This window comes from Hypanus sabinus, chromosome 1 (genome assembly GCF_030144855.1).
Source record: "Hypanus sabinus isolate sHypSab1 chromosome 1, sHypSab1.hap1, whole genome shotgun sequence".
NCBI classification, from domain to species: Eukaryota; Metazoa; Chordata; class Chondrichthyes; order Myliobatiformes; family Dasyatidae; genus Hypanus; species Hypanus sabinus.
Genome location: NC_082706.1, coordinates 112,531,495 through 112,551,567, shown reverse-complemented (window position 1 = coordinate 112,551,567; position 20,073 = coordinate 112,531,495). Strand labels below are relative to the sequence as shown.

Below are 20,073 nucleotides of genomic sequence, written 5' to 3'. Positions count from 1 at the left end.
GTCGGAGCCTGCTTTTTTCCGTTACCGTTCGGATTACGTCCGGGATCCCGTCCCTTAGACCTGAGAGACATTTCTGTTTGCATATCTTCAAAACTTCACAACAAACTCTTGGCAGTAAAACCAAAAAAAAAGAATAAAGAAACTTTCGGTATAGGTAAAAATAAGCTGAATAAGGGTGATCAAAGGTTAAAAAAAGTAAAGGTTATGGAGCGAATCCAAAACAGTACTCACGCCATGAGCGTCTCCAGCTGAGTGTCTGAAGCTGATCCTAAAACACTGGATTTGGGTCTTCAGGCTCATGTCTCTTTGGAGTAATGAGAAGAAGCCATGTCCCAGATGATGATGGTCCTTAATGAAAGACATGGCCGCCTTCAGGCAAGACATATGTGCAAAATTAGGCCATTTGGCCCATCAATCCTGCTGTGCCATTCCATCAGGTTTGACTTATTATTCCTCTCAGCCCCATTCTCCTGCCTTCTATCTGCAACCTGTGATGTCCTGACTAATCAAGAACCTATCAACCTCTGTTTTAAATGTACTCAATATCTTGGCCTCCTCAGCCATCCATGGCAATGAATTCCACATATTCAGAATTCTTTGGCTGAAGAAGTTCCTCATCTCTATTCTAACTGGATGACCCCCCCCCCCCCCCCTATTCTGAGGCTGTGCCCTCTAGACCTAGACTCATCGACTACAGGAAACATCCTCTCCACATTAACTCTATCTAGGTCTTCCAACATTGAACAGATTTCAATGAGATCCCTCACATTCCTCTAAACTACAGTAAGTACAGGCCCAGAGCCATTGAACACTCGTAATATATCATAAAGCCTCAGCATGACATCCTTGCTCATATAATCTAGATCTTTCAAAATTAATGCTAACATTTCACCTGCCCTCCTCACCACCAACTCAACCTGCAGGTTAACTTACTGGGATCCTGTACAAGGACTCCAAAGTCCCTCTGCATCACTAATTTTTGAATCTTCTCCCCGTTTAGAAAATAGTCTACACCTTTATTCATTCTTCCAAAGTACATGACCATACATACCCTACACTATAATCCATTTGTCCCAATCCAATTCCTTCTGCAGACTCCCTGCTTCCTCAACATTACCTGTCCCTCCACTTAACTTTGTTATGTCTGCAAACTTGGCCACAAAGCCATCAAATTGTTGACACAATGTGAAAAGAAGCAGACCCACCCTAGCAAAATACCTCCAGTTGCCAGCAGCCAACCAGAAAAGGTCCCCTTTATTCCCATTCTTTGCCCCCTGCCAGTCAGCCAATCTTCTATCCATGCTAGTATCTTTCCTGCAATACCTTGGGCTCTCATCTTGTCAAGCAGCCTCATGCGTTGCACCATGTCAAAGGCCTTCTGAAAATCCAAGTAAACAACATCCACTGACTCTCCTTTGTCTATTCTGCCTGTTATTTCTTCGAAGAATTCCAACAGGTTTGTTAGGCGTTTCCTCTTAAAGGACTTGCTGATTTTGGCCTACTTTATCATGTGCTTCTCGCTATCCTAAAACCTTATCCTTAATAATGGACTCCAAAATCTTCCCAATCACTGAAATCAGACCAACTGGTCTATAATTTCCTTATCTTTTGCCTCCCTTCCTTCTTAAACATTGGAGTGACATTTGTAATTTTCCAGTCTTCCAGAAACATTCTAGAATTCTAGTTTCCCCAAGCATCCTCTCCTCAGAAATAGGAACTACACTAACTTCTACCCTCTGATACTCTCAAATTACTGCAAAATTGAGCACCATCAAATTTCAGCGTTTCTGTGAATGTTGCATAACCTAGGTGCCAGATCACTAAATCTCATTCATTTTAATCAAGAAAGTAGAGATGGGCTAGATGAGTAAACAAGAGTGTTGCTGCAGAAAGCTGAAAGGGGACGAGAACTGCTAGGCTTCTGTATCAAAATTTATAAAAGCTCCTATGAGGTATCAGAGTCCTGTTTGCATACTGGAGACATGTAAGTGGCACGCCTGTATCTGATCTACAAGGCTTTTACAACTGCCTATGTTTTTAAGGCAAGAAATTCTGAGCAATATGTAAAGCCCACTTGATAGCTCAGGGTCTGGTGACTTTCTAATCATCAGACATATTTGGCTGCATTCTTGGAAAGGAAGTAGATATTCCAACCCAAGTCACATGGGAAATCCAAAGAGGTAGTAGCTGTCTCAATCCTCAATCTCAGTTGGAAGCAAAATATATGGATATAGATTAAATATTTGAGAATTTATTTTGACAAAATGGATAAGCTAGCAAGGTCATTATAATGTGCCAGAATGAAACTTGAACAGAACAGTAAGTTTATATGATGAAATTAAACTACTAAGTTCAATCTGGATATTTAACAATGGATAAAATGGTGGTCTATATTAAAAATACAATGTTATTATAAAATCTCTTGAATAACTGCAATAACAATAGAAATATCTCAGTTTAACCTGACAACACTGAGACCTGTCAGGGAAAACTGCATACATCAGTGAATTTTCTACCATAAAGGACCAAAGTAATTGGAAGATCAATAGAAAGCTACAGTATAATAAATTATTTATTTAATAGCATCAGACCAGAGTAGTGATGTCAGTATCAAGACACAGAAATCCTTAGTGCTCTACTTAGGAACTTATAAAACTTGTTCTATGCACTCCTGTGATAGTTGCTCTAGTTCTTTGGATGTGCAAAGCTGATGTTGTGCTCTATGTTCCACAACAGTAACAAAGGAGCAGAGCCATGACTGAAAAGTCATTGCAGGGTTTCCATAGGAGACCCTTTTACAAGGAATCCACACTTGGAACATGAAGTATGTTGCTCTATGCACAACACTGTTTTCTTTTTTTAAAAAAACTGTACGATTCCCAACATTTTATTGCTCCTATTCAAAGAAACAGTACACAAAAAGATAATTTCTGTGGTTTAACGTAGTCCCACTGAAGTGTACGTCCTGTCCTCACTTAGCTTTACTGAATTTAACACCATCACTTTTGTTTCACTGCTTCCTTTGGACAAAAGATGGGAAAATTTAATAATGCTAGTGTGGAGATGGCAATTGTTTCATCTGGGAAGTTTGATTTCTGATTGCCAACGTTTTGCCTTTCTTTCCACCATTTACTGCTTTCTTTTAGATGGTTTGGGTTCTTTTTCTTTCCAGGCAAAGCTAAACCATTTAAAGGCTAAAGTACCCATCAAGAAATCATGTACGCACATACACGCACGAGTGGTAGTGGTGGACAGTGGTATTTAAGAGGCACACAGACATATACATGTATACACAGGCAATAGATGGATGGCCGCTGACATTTCTAAACTGGAGAGAGAATCAAGAGTATTTGGCAATTACCAACAAATCAACATTATATGACAAAGAATATCTGTTTCATAAGATTTGTCTAAATAACTGAATAACGTTTAGCATTGTACTGTATAGAAGCTCTGGACTTCTGAATGGTTAGTGATGCTATGGCAAAGAGGATTGTAGGTTCTCTGTTTCCTTAAATGGGTCCATAGGCCAATCTTCAGACAGAATTCGCATTTAAGGCCTTGACAAAGTGGATATGTGTAACACATAGACACGATGCTAGAGATAAAGGTATTGAGTATTACGATATAAAGATAGATACTGTCAAATATTTCTCACCATTATTAGTCAATGTGCTACGAAGCATATTGATGTTAATGTAAAACAGAAACACAAGCACATTCCATTAAGTTAACTCTGAAAATAGTCAATTTTAGCTTTTTAATACTCCAAGGTGGTTATTAGTAATTTAATTTCCTTTTCATTAACCGTTATCTGGAAGACAATATATTACTAGCCCTGACCTCTTCATGTGAGCAAATGTTTAAATCTAGTCTGATTAATTCAGCTGTTTAAAAAGGGAGAAATGACTTGGCTTTTAGCTATCAGAAGGAATGAGGCTTGATGTTGATAATGACTGAATTTCTAATACTGCAAATTGATTGAATGCTGCAATTACAGCTCGCAGTAACTCAAGGAAATGGGATCGTCCCTCTCGGCCAAACACTTCTCTTTATTTAAAGCAATCCAATTTGCAAGGATAATTATATATTAGCGTTTTTTCTGCAATCGGAAATGAACACAGAGATAGAGCAGGCCAAGTGCAAGCACGTTATTGCTGCAAATTACTTGATATCTGTCTCTTTTCACATAAAGAGAAAATTGGGCAATCAATTAGCTGAGAGAACTGCAGAATAAGTGAACAATTCTGGAGGCCTTTGGTAGCTGCTTGTTATTGTTTAGCAGCCTTCCTAAGAGTCTCTCAGTTCCTAACTTTACCTGCAATGTATTCACATTCTCCACACCCAATAATTACATTGCGAAAACAAAGGTAAATCAGAAGAGCCTCTCCAAGGTGACATATGGCAAACTTACTCCCCATACACCTTAACCTTAAGCAATCTTTCACTGGACTCTTCCCCTGCTGGCTCAGGGAATCAATATAAAATCAAATGTGGTATGGAGATGGACGAACAGGCAAAATGAAGGTTGAGTCCTTCATTTATGCTTTGTTAACTGATACTAAATCAATATAGCACAAAAGAGCACAAGTGCAATAGAAGCACAAAAATATTCAACCAGCAGAATCATCAAGGGAATTGGTCCACTGTGCACAAAGAGGAAATAATTGTAATTCTTTTAATGTTACTTATATCTTAGCACCAGATACAGTATGATTACCAAACTCTCTTGAGCATTCCACAATCTGAATATCCTTTGGTGTGTGAAGGTAGGTTTGTTCTGATAAAATATCACTTTATCTATGCAAACACAAGAGATTCTGCAGATTCTGGAAATCAAGAGCAACACACACACACACACACACAAATGCTGGAGGAACTCAAGTCAGGCAACATCTCAGGAGGGAAATAAACAGTAAATGATTCAGACCAAGAGCCTTCATTAGAAAATATTAAGTCCTGATGAATGGTCTTGGCCCGAAACATACGACTGTTTATTGTGCCCCTCCCCCTCAATAGATGCTGCCCGACTTGCTGAGTTCCTCTTGAATTTTGTGGTTATCTATACAAATTCACCAAGCTTAACTTTGCTGGGCTATTGCTGGATTACATGTGTCATGTTGGACAAATATGCAACTGTGAACCAATTTCCCAAAATAATCTTCACTACAAGTCTTTTCCCCTTCAAGATTTGTTGATTATATAGAACGTCGACATAGAACAGTATAGTAGAGTATAGCCCCTTTGGCCTATGATATTGGAGTGTCCTTTTAACCTATTCCAAGATCAATCAGACCCTTCCCTTCCACATGGCCCTCCATTTTTCTTTCATCGACGTGACTACCCAAGAGTCTCATTAATTTCCCTAATGTATTTGCCTCTATTACCATTCCTGGCAGTGTTCTCCATGCATTTACCCCTCCATGTAAAAAGCCTACCTCTGACATCCCACCTTATTCTTTCCACCTATCAACGTAACATTATGCCCTCTGTATTAGCCATTACCAACATGGCTACAGAAAGGCACTGGCTATCCACTCTGCCACTTATCTTTATACAATGCTACCAAGTCACTCTCATCCTCCTTCACTCAAAAAAGCCTCAGCTTAATCAACCTTTCCTCATAAGACATGTTCTCTAATCCTGGAAGCATGTTGGTAAATCTCCTCTACACCCCCTCCAAAGCTTCCACATCCTTCATATAATGAGGTGACCAGAACTGAACACAATACTCTAAATATGGTCTCATCAGAATTTTATAGAGCTGCAACATTATTGCATGGGTCTCAATTCCCACACTAATGAAAACAGACCAAATGCTTTCTTGAACATCTTATCAATTTGCGCGACAACTTTGAGTGATCAATGGAAGTGGAACCCAAAATGCCTCTATTCTTCCACAGTGCCCACTCACTGGTCTATAATTCACAGGATTATCCCCATTAACTTTCTTGGACCAATGAAGAAGATTTGCCATCCTCCAGTCTTCTGGTTGTACTACTGTGGCCTCTCACTTCCTGTAGTAACCTGGGGTGTATCCCATCGAGTCCAAGGAAGTATTTTTTTTAGTTCCTAACATATTCTTTCTTAATGTTGACATGTTTCAGCATATTAGCCTGTTCTACAGTGACTTTATATTCAAGTTCCCTCTCGCTGCTGAACACTGAAGCAAAGTATTTATTAAGCCCCTCTCCTGCCTCATCTGACTCCAAGCACAATGTTTCCTTTTTTATCCCCGATCTGTTCTGCCCTCACTCGTCATCCTCCTGTTCCTTACAAACATGTAGAGTGCCTTGGCGCTTTCCTTAATCCTACTCAAGGGCCTTCTCATCTCCCCTTCTATCTCTCTTAAGGCCCTTACTGACCTCCTTATAACTCTCAAGAGCCCCATCGGATCTTGGCCTCCTAAATCTTAATTATGCTTCCTTCTTCCTGTTGACTAAATGTTCCACTCTTCTTGTTAACCATGATTCCTTCATTCTACCACCCTCTCCTTGCCTTAGTGGAACAAGCCTATCCAGAACCCTAAGCATCATTATTATCCCTCCCTCTTAAGTACTTTCTCATATGATTTGCACGTATACTTATCCAAAGTTACGCTAAAGGTCATAAACTTGGGGTCACTGACTCTGAAATACTCGCCCACCCAGTGATCTATCACCTGACTAGGTCCACCGCCTAGTTCTTTAATCCAGTATGGCTTCTCTTCTAGTCAGCCTGTCTGTACACATATTGTGTCAGGAATCCTTCCTGGACACACCTAATAAATCCTGCCCCATCTAAAACTCTTGCACTAAGGAGGTGCAAATCAATATTAGGGAAGTTGAAGTCACCAATGAAAACAGCCCTGGTGCTTTTGCAGCTTTCAAAAATCTGCCTATTGATCTGTTCCTTAGTGTTCCTGTTTCTATTGGAGGGCCTACAGAATACTCCCAGTAGCAATAGGGCAACTGACAGAAAATTTTTAATATGATTATCCAACAATGCTATCATTGAAGTATGTGATAAATAAGCTGACAGAAAGCAAAACTGACCATGCACTTCATCAATCCATTGATACTACAAGCCCAAGTCTTGTAGTATTCCCAGCAGTGATTAGTACAGAGCCTCTTAGCACATCGCCAAGAAAATCACTTCAATTTGGCATCAACTCCCTACCTTGTTTTGCACTGCCATGCGGTGCTGATGTTGGTAGCCTCTGCAACCTGTGTTTGCTGATTTGCACGAGCCCTTTGCCAGGTGTCCTTTTTAGAATAGGGGTTGATTTCCCATGTACTGGGCTTTTCTTTACAAGTAAGTAACGACTTTTCATAACCGGGAAGCCACCAGTGTTGGTCTTCTTCTCAGTCGGTGAGCTAGCAAGAAATGACATTAATATAAATATAAATACTCTGAAATGAAATCATGCAGTGGAACTACTAAACATCATCACTTTTTTGGATGCAAGAATATAGTCAAACTAAACTAGAAATACTCCCAATCCCAACGCAAGCTATTTCTGTGTTGCCTCTCACAGGATCTAAGGGAACACTTTGTTAGGCACAGGAGAGATTTGTTCACCCGAATTTGCCCCAAGACAGCAAACACTTCCTCTGCTGTAATCTGTGTAGGGTCCATGATCTCACTGCTGCTTTGCCTCACTTCTATAGACTCAGTGTCCGTCTCCTGACTAAATATAGATGCAAAAATAAAAACACAGTTAAGATCTCATCCCTGTCTTTTGGCTCCATGCAAAGATTACCATTCTGATCTTTCAGAGGACCAAATCAGTCCGTTGCAATCCTTTTGTTCTCAACATATCTGTAGGAGCCGTTGAGTTCTGCGCCACCTTGTCTGCTAGAGCACACATATGCCTTCTGTTAGCCCTCCTGATTTTTTTTTCTTAAGTATTCTCTTGCATTTCTTTTACTCAAGTACTTTATTGCTCCTACTTGCCTATACCTGTTATGCATCTCCTTTTTTTTAAAACCAAGGCCTGAATATCTCTCAAAATCCTAAGCCTTTTATGCTTGGTTTATTCTGAAAGGCACACACAAACATAGTATTCTCAAAATCTTATTTTTGAATGCTGCCCACTTACCAAGTATACCTTTCCCAGAAAACAGCCTGTCCCAATCCACACTTGCTGGATTATTTCTGATACCATCAAGATTGGCCTTTCTTCAATTCAGAATCTCAACCTAAGAACCAGACCTATCCTTTTCCATAATTACCTAAAAACTAAAGGCATTATGATTGCTAGATGTAGTGTCCCGCTTCTCAAACTTCTGTCATCTGCTGTGTCTCATCCCTAATAGGAGATCAAGTATTGCACACTCAACCACTGGGACTTCTATGCACTGAGACATTTTCCCTTACCAGTAATGCCACCCCTCCCCCTTAATCTCCCCAGCTCCATCATGTCCAAAATAACGGAACCCCAGAATATTGAACTGCCAGTCCTACCCCTCCTGCAACCAAGTCTCACCAATGGATACAACATCATAATTCCATGTCTTGATCCAAGCCATGAATTCATCTACCTTTCCTACAACTTGCACTACAATATATGCAACTCAGAACATTAGATCCACCATGCTCAAGCTTTTGCTTCCTGACATTGTTTGAGGTTAAACATCTGTCCCCACAATCACATTATTAATGGTGATGACACTCTCATTCCCTCCCTCTGCAACTGAAGTTTAAACTCCCGCCCATGTAATATTAGCAAACCTTCCCACGAGGCTATTAGTGCCCTTCCGGATCACGTGCATAAGTGTGCATATGTTGGTGTCCATATTACAAAAAAAGACAAAGTTCTGCAGTTGCAGGTTTCAGGCTGTGTAAAAATTTCCTGCTCAGAACAATGATTGGTCCGCGCAGCTGTAAAAAAAAAGTTAGAGGATAGGTTGCTTCAGGAGTAAACCCCGAGGAAAACTGCAGAACTGAAGTCCCTAAGGCAGTCCTCTATGCTGATACCAAACTGCATTGGTCTCTGCCACTCCTTTGGATTCATCAGCTACGTCTAGAGGGGGTGACTGCTACATGAGCAACAGCTTGCTCTGCATATTGTATTGCCCTGGCTTGTGTATCAAGCTGGGACACAAAATCCATTGTCAACCCCTGTGGAATATCTACTTTATAGTGAGACCACTCTGATTGGTTTTGTAGGAAGTACCAACTATGAAATTCATTGCCATCTCTCCCCATTTTCAGTTTTCCCCATTTAAAATATTAACAAACTGCAGTGAGTCATTGTTATCGGCTGTAGAGAATGTGGAAGATGCTGCAAGCATACATTATTTTGAAAAATATGTAGCTCAATTAGTAGAAGTCAAAGAAATTCATGCTAAAACACAAATGTTCTGGTGTAGCTACATATTCTGGTGAGTTCTATCACTAAAACTTGAGGGAAACCAAACCCAATGGTAGAACAACAAGATTAATTACTATAATCTGCAGAATTTAGCAGAACAATGTGCAGACAGGTTTTAAGTGTTGGTAGAAAATGGCATTGCCTACAGAATATGGATCAATAACCAGAGGCAATAGATTTAAAATTATGAACAGAAAATTAAGAGAAGCAATGAGGAAAATTGCATTTGGCATCCTCAAGAATCCATTGCCTATAAATGATGCTAGAATCCAATTTCATAAATATTTTAGAAAGGGAATTTGACAGATAATCAGAGGTGCGGAACACGCAAGCATTTTCTTTTACTGTTGATGCATTAGGTGTTGTCACAGGCAGGGCCAGTATTATCGACAGAAATTTGCAGAGCCAATCATCACTCAGATTTCTAAGAGCTAATAGATGCATGATATTCAACACAATGCATTCCAACAATGACTTGTTGATCTGTCAATTTGCACTGTTTTCTACGTATTAACCAGTCCTCCATTTAAACTACAATTAAAGCACCTTGGCACACAAGCTCTAACATATGAAACCCAATTCCTAGGTCAGGACTGCACATATAACTAGAATAAAATCTCCAGAACAACCTAAGATATAGAAACAAGAGTAGGTCATTCAGCTCTTTGTACCTGCTCCATTATTCAATAGGGTTATGGGTGATCTTTCACCTCATGGCCATTTTCCCGGCATTAACTCCATATCCCTTGATTCCATAATATTTAATTTTAAAATTATCATTTTATGGCTTAATTCAATGAACTCTTTTTTTTAATTAGTTTTTCAAAACATTTTACAAATTAAAAACCCCAAATCCCAATGAGGAACATTAAAACAATGCAAAATTAAGCATACAATAACAATATGCTACAAAGGAAGAGAATTAACAAAAAAGCACCTAAATTCAAGACAAGTAAGCTTAGTGTCCTCCCCAAGCCCCACAACAAAAGAGAAAAAAACAGCAACTCCAGACCAACCACAACACAATATAGAGAGTATAAGTCAGGACAGCCAAACTCCCAGACTGTGAATACACTCAGCAACAGAGGATAATAATGCCTTCTACCAGAGAAAAAAAAAGGGAGCTGAAAGCAAGGGACCGAAAAGAAAAAAAAAACCTAGTCAAGAGGAAGGTTATGAAAGTACTCAATAAAAGGTCCCCAGACCTTATGGAACTTTAAATCTGAATTGAGAACTGAATAATGAATTTTTTCGAGGTCCAAGCAGGCCATGATGTCGTTAAGCCATTGAGCATGAGTGGGCGGGGCAACATCTCTCCATCTAAGGAGGATCAAACGTCTAGCCAGGAGAGAGGCAAAGTATAATATTCGGCATTTGGTCGGACCCAGACATAAATCTGTCTCGCCCCAAAAACCGAACAGAGCAATTAAGGGGTTTGGTTCTAGGTGCTGATTCAGAATACACGATAACGTAGTGAAGACATCTTTCAAGAATTTCGCCAAGCTAGGACAGAACCAGTACATATGGATGAGAGAGACCACGCCCCTCTTGCATTTATCACAGAGTGGACTAATGCTAGGGTAGAATCGAGATAGTTTAGATTTAGACATATGGGCTCTATGAACAATCTTAAACTGTAAAAGGCAGTGGCGAGCAGAAAGAGAGGTTGAGTTAACTGATTTGAGAACTGATTCCCAGCTCTCCTCAGATAAGGAGATATTTAAATCTTGCTCCCAGGCCATTTTGATTTTATCCATAGGGGCCCATCGTAAGGCTGCTAGTTTATCTCGGATGATTGATATTAAGCCTTTACCTAGTGGATTAATGGAAAGAAATAGGTCCATAGCATTTTTCGCAGGCATTTCAGGAAAGTTAGGAATTAAAGGAGCAATAAAGTGTCGGATTTGGAGATATCTGAAAAAATGAGCGTTAGGCAGATTGAACAGAGAGCTGTTGAAAAGAAGCGAAGCGATTATCAATGAAAAGATCTTCAAAATGTCTAATGCCCTTCCTATACCAAACATGGAATGCTGAATCGTATGTAGTAGGTAAAAAAAGGTGATTATGAGCAACAGGGCTGGAAACGGAAAACCCTGGAAATCATAGCATTTCCTGAACTGAGCCCATATACGCAAAGTGTGTCTAACAAGAGGATTAGCTATTGATCTGGGCAGACTACTAGGGAGTGCAGAGCCAAGAAGTGCAGAGATAGATAATTCTTTAGTGGAGCTCAACTCCATCGCCACCCAGTTAGGGCACTCGGGTTGGTCGTGGAAGAAAGACCAAAAGGTAGCACAACGTATATTAGCTGCCCAATAATATAAACGAAAGTTAGGTAAAGCCATGCCAATTCAATGAACTCTGATTACAAAAACTTCATTATCTTTTGGGCAAAGCAATTTCTTCTCACTTCCATCTTGAAAAGCTGACTCCATACTTTTGAGAATATAACCCTGGTTCTAAACAATCCAGCCACTAAAACATCAGTGTGTCCCTGTTAGAGTGAAGGGCAAGGCTAACAAGATTAGGGAACTGTGTTAATAACAAAGTATCCTGAGGGTCTGGTCAGGGAAAAGGATGCACATGTCAGGTATAAGGAGCAGGGATCAAGCAAATCCCTTGAGTGGAGTAAAGATGGAAATCAGGAGGACAAAAATAAGATAAGACAGCTTTGGCAAACAACAGAAAAGAGAATCTAAAGAGATAGGCAAGAACAAAATGGCATGTAGGGAGAGAGTAGGTCTCCTTTAAGGTCAATGTGATTGTCTATGAGTTAAGTGAAGAGAAATCTGAGGATTAAAATAAATACTTCTCATCTGTATTTACTGTGGAGAAAGTCAGGGAAGAGAACAGTGCTGTCTTGAAAAGTAAAATAATAAAAATATAAATAAATGATAAAAGAAATAAGTATGAACATTACAAAAGAGGAGCACTAGCAATGTTAAAGTGCATAAAGTCGGATAAATTCTTAGAGCCAGACCAAGTGTATCCCAAGACATTGTGGGAAGCCATGGATAAAACTGGTGGGGTTTTGGCAGAGACACTTTTATTATTGTTAGCTACAGGTGATGTAGTAGACTGGGGGGGTCTTTATTTAAGAAGGGTTGTAAGAAAAATCTAAGGAACAAAAGGCTGGTGAGCCTAATGATGAGTGGTATGAAAGTTACTAAAGATGATTCTGAGTTAAAGCTCTACCTGCATTTGGAAAGGTACGTTACAAGACTAAATCTCTCTTATCAAGGATTGATAAGGGAAAGTCAGCATGGTATTTGTGTGTGGAAATGGTGCCTCACAAATTTGATTGAGGTTTTTGAAGAACTGGCCAAGATGACTAATGAGGCAAGGCAGTCGACATTACCTATATGGACTTCGGTAAGGTCTTTTACAAGATTGCGCATGGTAGACTGATTGAAAGGTTAGATCATATGGCATTCAGTGTGAGCTAGCCAAATGAACAGATGTTGCCAGTGGCTAGATTAAGAGGGTGGTAGTAGAGACTTCTGTTTAAGATGTGAATACTGGTGTGCCACTGAGATCCATGCTGGTTTTTGGATGAGAATGCAGGCGATTTGTTTAATAACTTTGCAGATGACGCCAGTGGACATAAAAGATGACCTCAGATTACATAAGTATCTAGATCAGGAATTTCCAACCTGGAATCCACAGTCCCCTTGTTTAATAGTATTGGTCCATGTTGTTAAAAAAAAAAGTTGGGAACCCCTGATCTGGATCAACTGAAAAAGTGGGTCAAAGAATGACAGATGGAATTTAGTTCAGAAGTGAAAATATTGTACATAGAACTTTAGAAATTAGATGAGGAGGAAATTCTCTAGCCAAAGGGTGCTAAACTTGTAGAATTTGTTGCAACAGAAACCAAATCACATGTATTTAAGGCAGAGAGTGATAGGTTCTTGATTAAGTATAGAGGGTTATGGATTACAGGAAACAAGCATGTGAATGGGTTTGAGAGAAAAAAAATCAGCCATGATTGAATGACAGAACAGACTCAATAGGCCAAATGGTCTAATGTTGTCTGTATATCTTATTATTTTGGGAAGTTAAACTAGGCCAGGCCTTGCACAGTAAATGGCAGGGCCATGGAGAATTCTGTAGAACAGAGAAACTTAAGAGGCACACTTGGCTTCACTGGTTCGGGCACTGAGTACAAGAGTTGCATTGTCATATCACAACTGAGGTGGTGACACCACATTAGGAGCTTCTTTCTTTCTTTCTTTTTTTTTTCAATTTTTTTATTATTGTTATTAATATCAACAAAATAAAATCGGTACATAGATAATGGGATTACAAACATACACAATTCAACTGAACATGAAAGAATATATAAGCAATGATTACAGTATAAACGGGTATTTCCAAATCATAGACGATACAATATACAAATAAACAAGGCAAACCTATGTATATCATAATATATAATAAAAAAACAGAAAAAAGAAAAAAAAGCAAAACAACTAATCTAATAATCTAGTAACTAATAAGGAAAATAAAAACGAAAAAGAAAAAAGGAAAAAAAAGAAAAAAATGGAAAAAGAAAAAAAAAGGGCTGTTTATAATATCTCACAAAAATACAAAGTCATCAGTGTCGTCAACTCCGATCCTCTCAACATATATAGAATCAAAACTGGAAAATCAAATAGGCCTGGAACAGGGTCATATTACATCATGTGAAAATATTGAATAAATGGTCTCCATATCTTTTCAAATTTAATAGAAGTGTGAAATACACCACTTCTAATTTTTTCTAAATTTAGACATAACATAGTTTGAGAAAACCAATGAAATACAGTAGGAGGATTAATTTCTTTCCAATTCAACAAAATAGATCTTCTAGCCATTAGTGTAAGAAATGCAATCATTCGACAAGCAGAAGAGGATAAATGGACTGAGTCCATCATTGGTAAACCAAAAATTGCAGTAATAGGATGAGGTTGTAAATCAATGTTCAATACCGCAGAGATAATATCAAAAATATCTTTTCAATATTTTTCCAAATGCGGACACGACCAGAACATATGAGTTAAAGATGCTATCTCAGACTGACATCTATCACAAATAGGATTTATATAGGAATAAAAATGAGCCAATTTATCCTTGGACATATGAGCCCTGTGCACAACTTTAAACTGTATTAGTGAATGTTTAGCACATATAGATGATGTATTAACTAATTGAAGAATTTTATCCCAATTCTCAATAGGGATAGTAAGGTTAAGTTCTCTTTCCCAATCATTTTTAGTCTTATAAAAGGGCTCTGAACGTATCTTCATAATTATATTGTAAAGTTTTGCTATTAGCCCTTTCTGAAAAGGGCTTAGTTCAAACAAATTCTCCAAAATGCCTGAAGACACAAAATTTGGAAAAGTAGGAAGTACAGTATTTAAGAAATTCCTAATCTGTAAATATCTAAAAAAAATGAAATCTAGGCAAATTATAGTTATTAGATATTTGCTCAAAAGACATAAAACAATTATCCAAAAATAAGTCGGAAAATCGTAGTAATCCTTTAGTCTTCCAAGCTGAATAAGCTTGTCTATAATAGAAGGATAAAAAAAACCAATTGGATACAATAGGAATATTTAAAACAAACTGAGTCAACCCAAAAAATTTCCGAAATTGAAACCATATACGTAAAGTATGTTTAACTATCGGGTTGTCAATTCGTTTCGGCAATTTAGAAACAGCAAAGGGAAGAGAAATCCCTAAAATAGAACCCAGTGCAAATTCTTGTACAGATTTAATTTCCAGGTTCACCCAATGAGGGCTAAAAGATATATCCCAATCCTTTAACCAACATATCAAATATTGGATATTAACTGCCCAATAATAAAATCTAAAATTAGGCAATGCCAATCCACCTTCCTTCCTTGCCTTCTGTAAATATATTTTACCTAACCTAGGATTTTTATTCTGCCATATATATGAGGAAATTTTTGAATCAACATTAGCAAAAAAAGATTTCGGAATAAAAATTGGTACCGCTTGAAATATATATAAAAACTTGGGTAAAATAACCATCTTAATAGCATTAATCCGACCTATCAGAGATAAAGATAGTGGTGACCACTTAGTAAACAAACATTTAATCTGATCGATTAAGGGTAAAAAATTAACCTTAAATAAGTCTTTATAGTTTTTTGTGATTTTAATCCCTAAGTAAATAAAAGAGTCATTAACTAATTTAAAAGGTAAATTTCCATAAATTGCAACCTGTCTATTTAAAGGAAACAATTCACTCTTATTAAGATTTAAGTTATACCCGGAAAAATCACTAAATTGAGCCAGCAATGATAAAACTGCAGGAATGGATTTCTCAGGATTAGAAATAAATAATAATAAATCATCTGCATATAACAACTTATGTATATCTGTCCCACGATTAATGCCAAGAATATTCTGTGATTCTCTGATAGCAATTGCCAAGGGTTCCAAGACAATATCAAATAATAATGGACTAAGAGGATAGCCTTGTCTAGTGCCCCGAAATAAACGAAGAAAGAGAAATCTTTGATTGTTAGTAAGCACCGAGGCTACTGGAGTATGATATATCAGTTTAACCCAGGAAATGAATGCCGGACTAAAATTAAACTTCTCCAGCACATTAAATAAGTATGGCCATTCAACTCTATCAAATGCTTTCTCCGCATCTAATGAAATAACACATTCTGAAGGGCTACATGAAGGAGTATAAACAATATTCAATAGTCTCCTAACATTGAAAAAAGAATAGCGATTTTTAATAAAACCATTTTGATCTTCCGAAATAATTTGGGGTAATACCTTCTCCAGTCTGGATGCCAGTAACTTGGAAAAGATCTTGGAGTCTACATTCAATAAGGATATTGGTCTATAGGATGCACAGTCAGTAGGGTCTTTATCTTTCTTCAATAAAAGAAATGGAAGCTCTATAAAAAGATTGTGGCAAATTGCCCAATCTAATTGCTTCTTCAAAAACCCTGCATAACCAAGGAGAAAGAGTAGCAGAAAAACATTTAAAAAGTTCCACTGTATACCCATCTGGACCTGGTACTTACCCAGAATTCATGGAGGAAATAACCCCTTTAATTTCTGCATCTGTAATAGGAGTTTCTAATATTGAAAGATCATCTGATGATAATTTTGGAAAATTCAATTTCCCAAGAAAATCACACATGGTATTACGATCTTGAGGGAATTCAGAATGATACAGGGAGGTATAAAAATCTTGAAATGATTTATTTATCTCATCATGGTTAACTGTCAAATCCCCATTCTGCTGACGGATCTTAGTAATTTGACGTTTAACCAAAGCATTCTTCAATTGACTAGCCAACAGTTTACCCGATTTATCACTGTGTATATAAAAATCAGATCTGGTTTTCATTAATTGATTTTCAATCGAAGATGTAAGTAATAAACTATGTTCCGTTTGAAGTTCAACCCTTTGTTTGTAAAGCTCCTTACTAGGAGTGATCGAATATTTCTAGTCAATCTCTTTAATTTTATCAACCAATAGAAGAGTTTCCTTCTTAATGCGTTTTCTCAGACCAACAGAGTAAGAGATAATCTGTCCACCTATATATGCTTTAAAAGTTACCAAAGTGTTCTGCAAGAAATATCATCCGTGGAATTAATTGAAAAGAAGAAATCAATCTGTTCATTCATAAATTTAATGAAGTCCGGATCTTGCACTAAGGTAGAATCAAATCGCCATTGTCTAGCATTAGAAGCTGTATCAGTAAATTTAATAGAAAGTTTTAATGGAGCATGGTCAGAGATGGCTATAATATCATAATTACAACCAATTACCAATGGAATAAAACAAAAGTCAATAAAAAAAGTCAATTCTCGAGTAGGAATGATAAACGTGTGAGAAAAAAATAAAATCCTTTGTCCTTAGAATGCCGAAATCTCCAAATATCAAAAATTCCATTATCAGTCAAAAAAGAGTTAATACAAGTGGCCGACTTATTGGGTAAAGTCTGAGTAGATATAGATTTGTCCATCAAAGGTTTAAACAACAATTAAAGTCACCACCCATTATTAACTTATATTAATAATGGTAGAGAAGTAAATAAGGACTTAAAAAAAATCAGGACAATCCACATTTGGAGCAAAAACATTAACCATAGCAACCTTTTTGTTAAAAAGTAAGCCACTAATTAACAAAAATCTACCATTCGGATCTGAAAAGATGTCATGTTGGACAAATGCAATATAGGAGTCAATAAAAATTGAAACTCACTTTACTTTGGCATTCAAATTCGAGTGATACTGTTCACCCCTCCAAAACCTAAAAAAGTGATAATTGTCCTCTTTCCTCACATGAGTTTCTTGTACAAAAATAATATGAGCATTAAGTCTTTGGAATACTTAGAAAATCTTTTTCCATTTAATCGGATGGTTTAAACCATTAGTATTCCAAGAGACAAAATTAATGGTCTGAGCCATAATTCTAAAATCAACCCTTTGGTATTTAAAGGGTTAACCAAATTATAAACTCATGCACCCGGAAGAGGAACAAAAGTAAGGAGCAGACCTGGAAGTGACGACATCGCGGGCATATTTGCAGTTCAAAATCAGCCCAAATGAGAAAACTGAAAAAAAAACTGGTAAAAGAAACATAAAATTTAGAAAAAGACCTCCCACCCCCCCACCCAAAAAAAGAGCACCTCAGCCAAGGATAGGCTGGGAAAAGGGAAAGATGAAACTAAATATCTAAAACTAAAAAAACCCCATATCAGCAGAAGACAACTCCGTATATAAAGGATATTAAAAAAATCCACCCAAACTCTAAAAAAATTATAATCACTATACTAAAACCAAACTTCTTAATATAATTGGTAGTAAAAAAAAAAGAATATAATCACTAGTAACTTATAAATCGGGTTAAAACCCAAACAAACCAAAAAAAATTTAAACTGTGGTAAGAGATGCATTATAGGAAGAAGACGAGAGAAAAAAATGGCAAAATCATAAAAAAAAGCCAAAAATATTTTAGAGAAAAAACCGCCATCTTAATAAAAAAATTCACCTTCGAAGGATTAAAGGATTAATAATAATAACAAAAGATAAAGTACAATGGTTGAAGTAAGTAAAATAAAAAGATTAGTATGTCGAAAATAAAACTTTAACTAAAGTATAAAATATAGAGTAAACCTACACCAATAGCCAGAAACAAAATCTGGTTTTGGAAATAAAAACCATCTTGCACGATCAAAATCACTCATTTATTAGAGATGAGTGTCCGTAGCAGTAGGGAAGTTCTCCTTCAGAAAGCTTCTCGCTTCAGATGTAGAAAGGAAAACCCAACGTGGAGCATTCGGAGGCGAGATTCTGAGCTTCGCAGGGTATAAGAGCTCAGGTTTTAGATTTTTCTCATAACACTCAGACATCAGAGGTTTAAAAAGAAGCCTTGCCTTCATTACTTCTGGACTAAAATCTTCTACTAATCGAAAATTGTGATCTTGAAATTTGACCATCCCTACACGCCGAGCCACACAAATAAGTTGCTCTTTAACATGCACATAATGAAATCGGACAACTACAACCAGTGGTTTAACTGAAGCATTCAGTGATCGACGCATAATTCTGTGAGCACGATCGAGTAACGGAGGACTGTCTGGGAATACAGAGGGGAACGCATTCTTTAAAAGTTGAGCAAAGTACTTCGTGGGGTCCCCTTGTTCAATACCTTCCAGGAGACCAAGTATGCGTAGGTTCTGTCTTCTGGACCGATTCTCAAAGTCGACACTCTTGGCTTTAAGTGTTTCCACCTGCTTAATCATCGAAAGTAAGTCCTGCTGCAGTTCTTCAATTATCAAGTCTCGCTTTCGGGCATCTTCTTGCAGAGTTGCGATTAGAACTTGCTGCTGGTTAACTACTGAATCCGTCTTATCCATATAATCTTGAAAAGCCTTTATATATCGTTTAAAAATTTGTCGTTCTTCAAATTTTTGATTTAAAACTTACAATAGCATTTCATAAGTCAATTCAGTACGCTTCGGATCGGTCTGTTTTTTCTTTCCATTACCGTTAGAATTCTTCCCAGGTTCTCGCCCTTTAGATCTAAGAGCCATTTCTGTACTCATTTCTTCAAAAATTCACAATATACTCTTAAAGATAAGTCCAAGAAAATAGCAAGAATCTTTTGGTGTAGGTACGATAAGGGTGATCATAGGTTGAAAAAAGTAAAGCTTATGGAGTGAATCTGAAACAGTACTCACTCCATGAGCGTCTCCTGCTGACTCCCTCACATTAGGAGCCTCATGTGCAGTTATATTCACCGTAGTTTAGGGCAGATGCGGCGAAGCATGAAGGGACGCAGAAAAAATTCATAAGGATCTTCCTCAGACTGGAATAAATCATGAGGGACATAGATAAACTGAATGATCAGTTTTAAACTACTGGGCATAGAATTAAGAGAGGGAAAAGATACAAGTGTTACCTGGCAGGTTTTTCTCCTACAGGCCATGCTGGGTTCATGGAATGAGCTGCCATAAGGAAATAAAAGACACATATAGGAAAGGTTGAGGATGTGGGCCAACTCAGGCAAGGCAACTTGCCATCACCATGTACCAACTGGGCCAAAGTCCCTATTTCTTTGCTGTATAATTTTGCGACTTTTAGATATTATACAACATTATAATGAGTTTATAGTGAGTCCAGCAAGTTGAAATGAAACTTGGTGAGTTAGAACTTGGCTCAGCAAATTGACAGGG

At 37.6% G+C, this 20,073-nt stretch overlaps 1 protein-coding gene across 2 annotated transcripts in view; it reads right to left on the bottom strand.

Moving 5' to 3' along the window:
• zc3h3 (zinc finger CCCH-type containing 3) overlaps nucleotides 1-20,073 on the bottom strand; it is a 280,002-nt gene that overhangs the window by 241,890 nt on the left and 18,039 nt on the right. For both annotated transcript variants that reach the window (XM_059974653.1, XM_059974644.1), the window contains exon 3: nucleotides 7,159-7,355. In XM_059974653.1, the coding sequence (XP_059830636.1) occupies nucleotides 7,159-7,355 (197 nt within the window). The remainder of the gene's footprint in view (nucleotides 1-7,158; nucleotides 7,356-20,073) is intronic.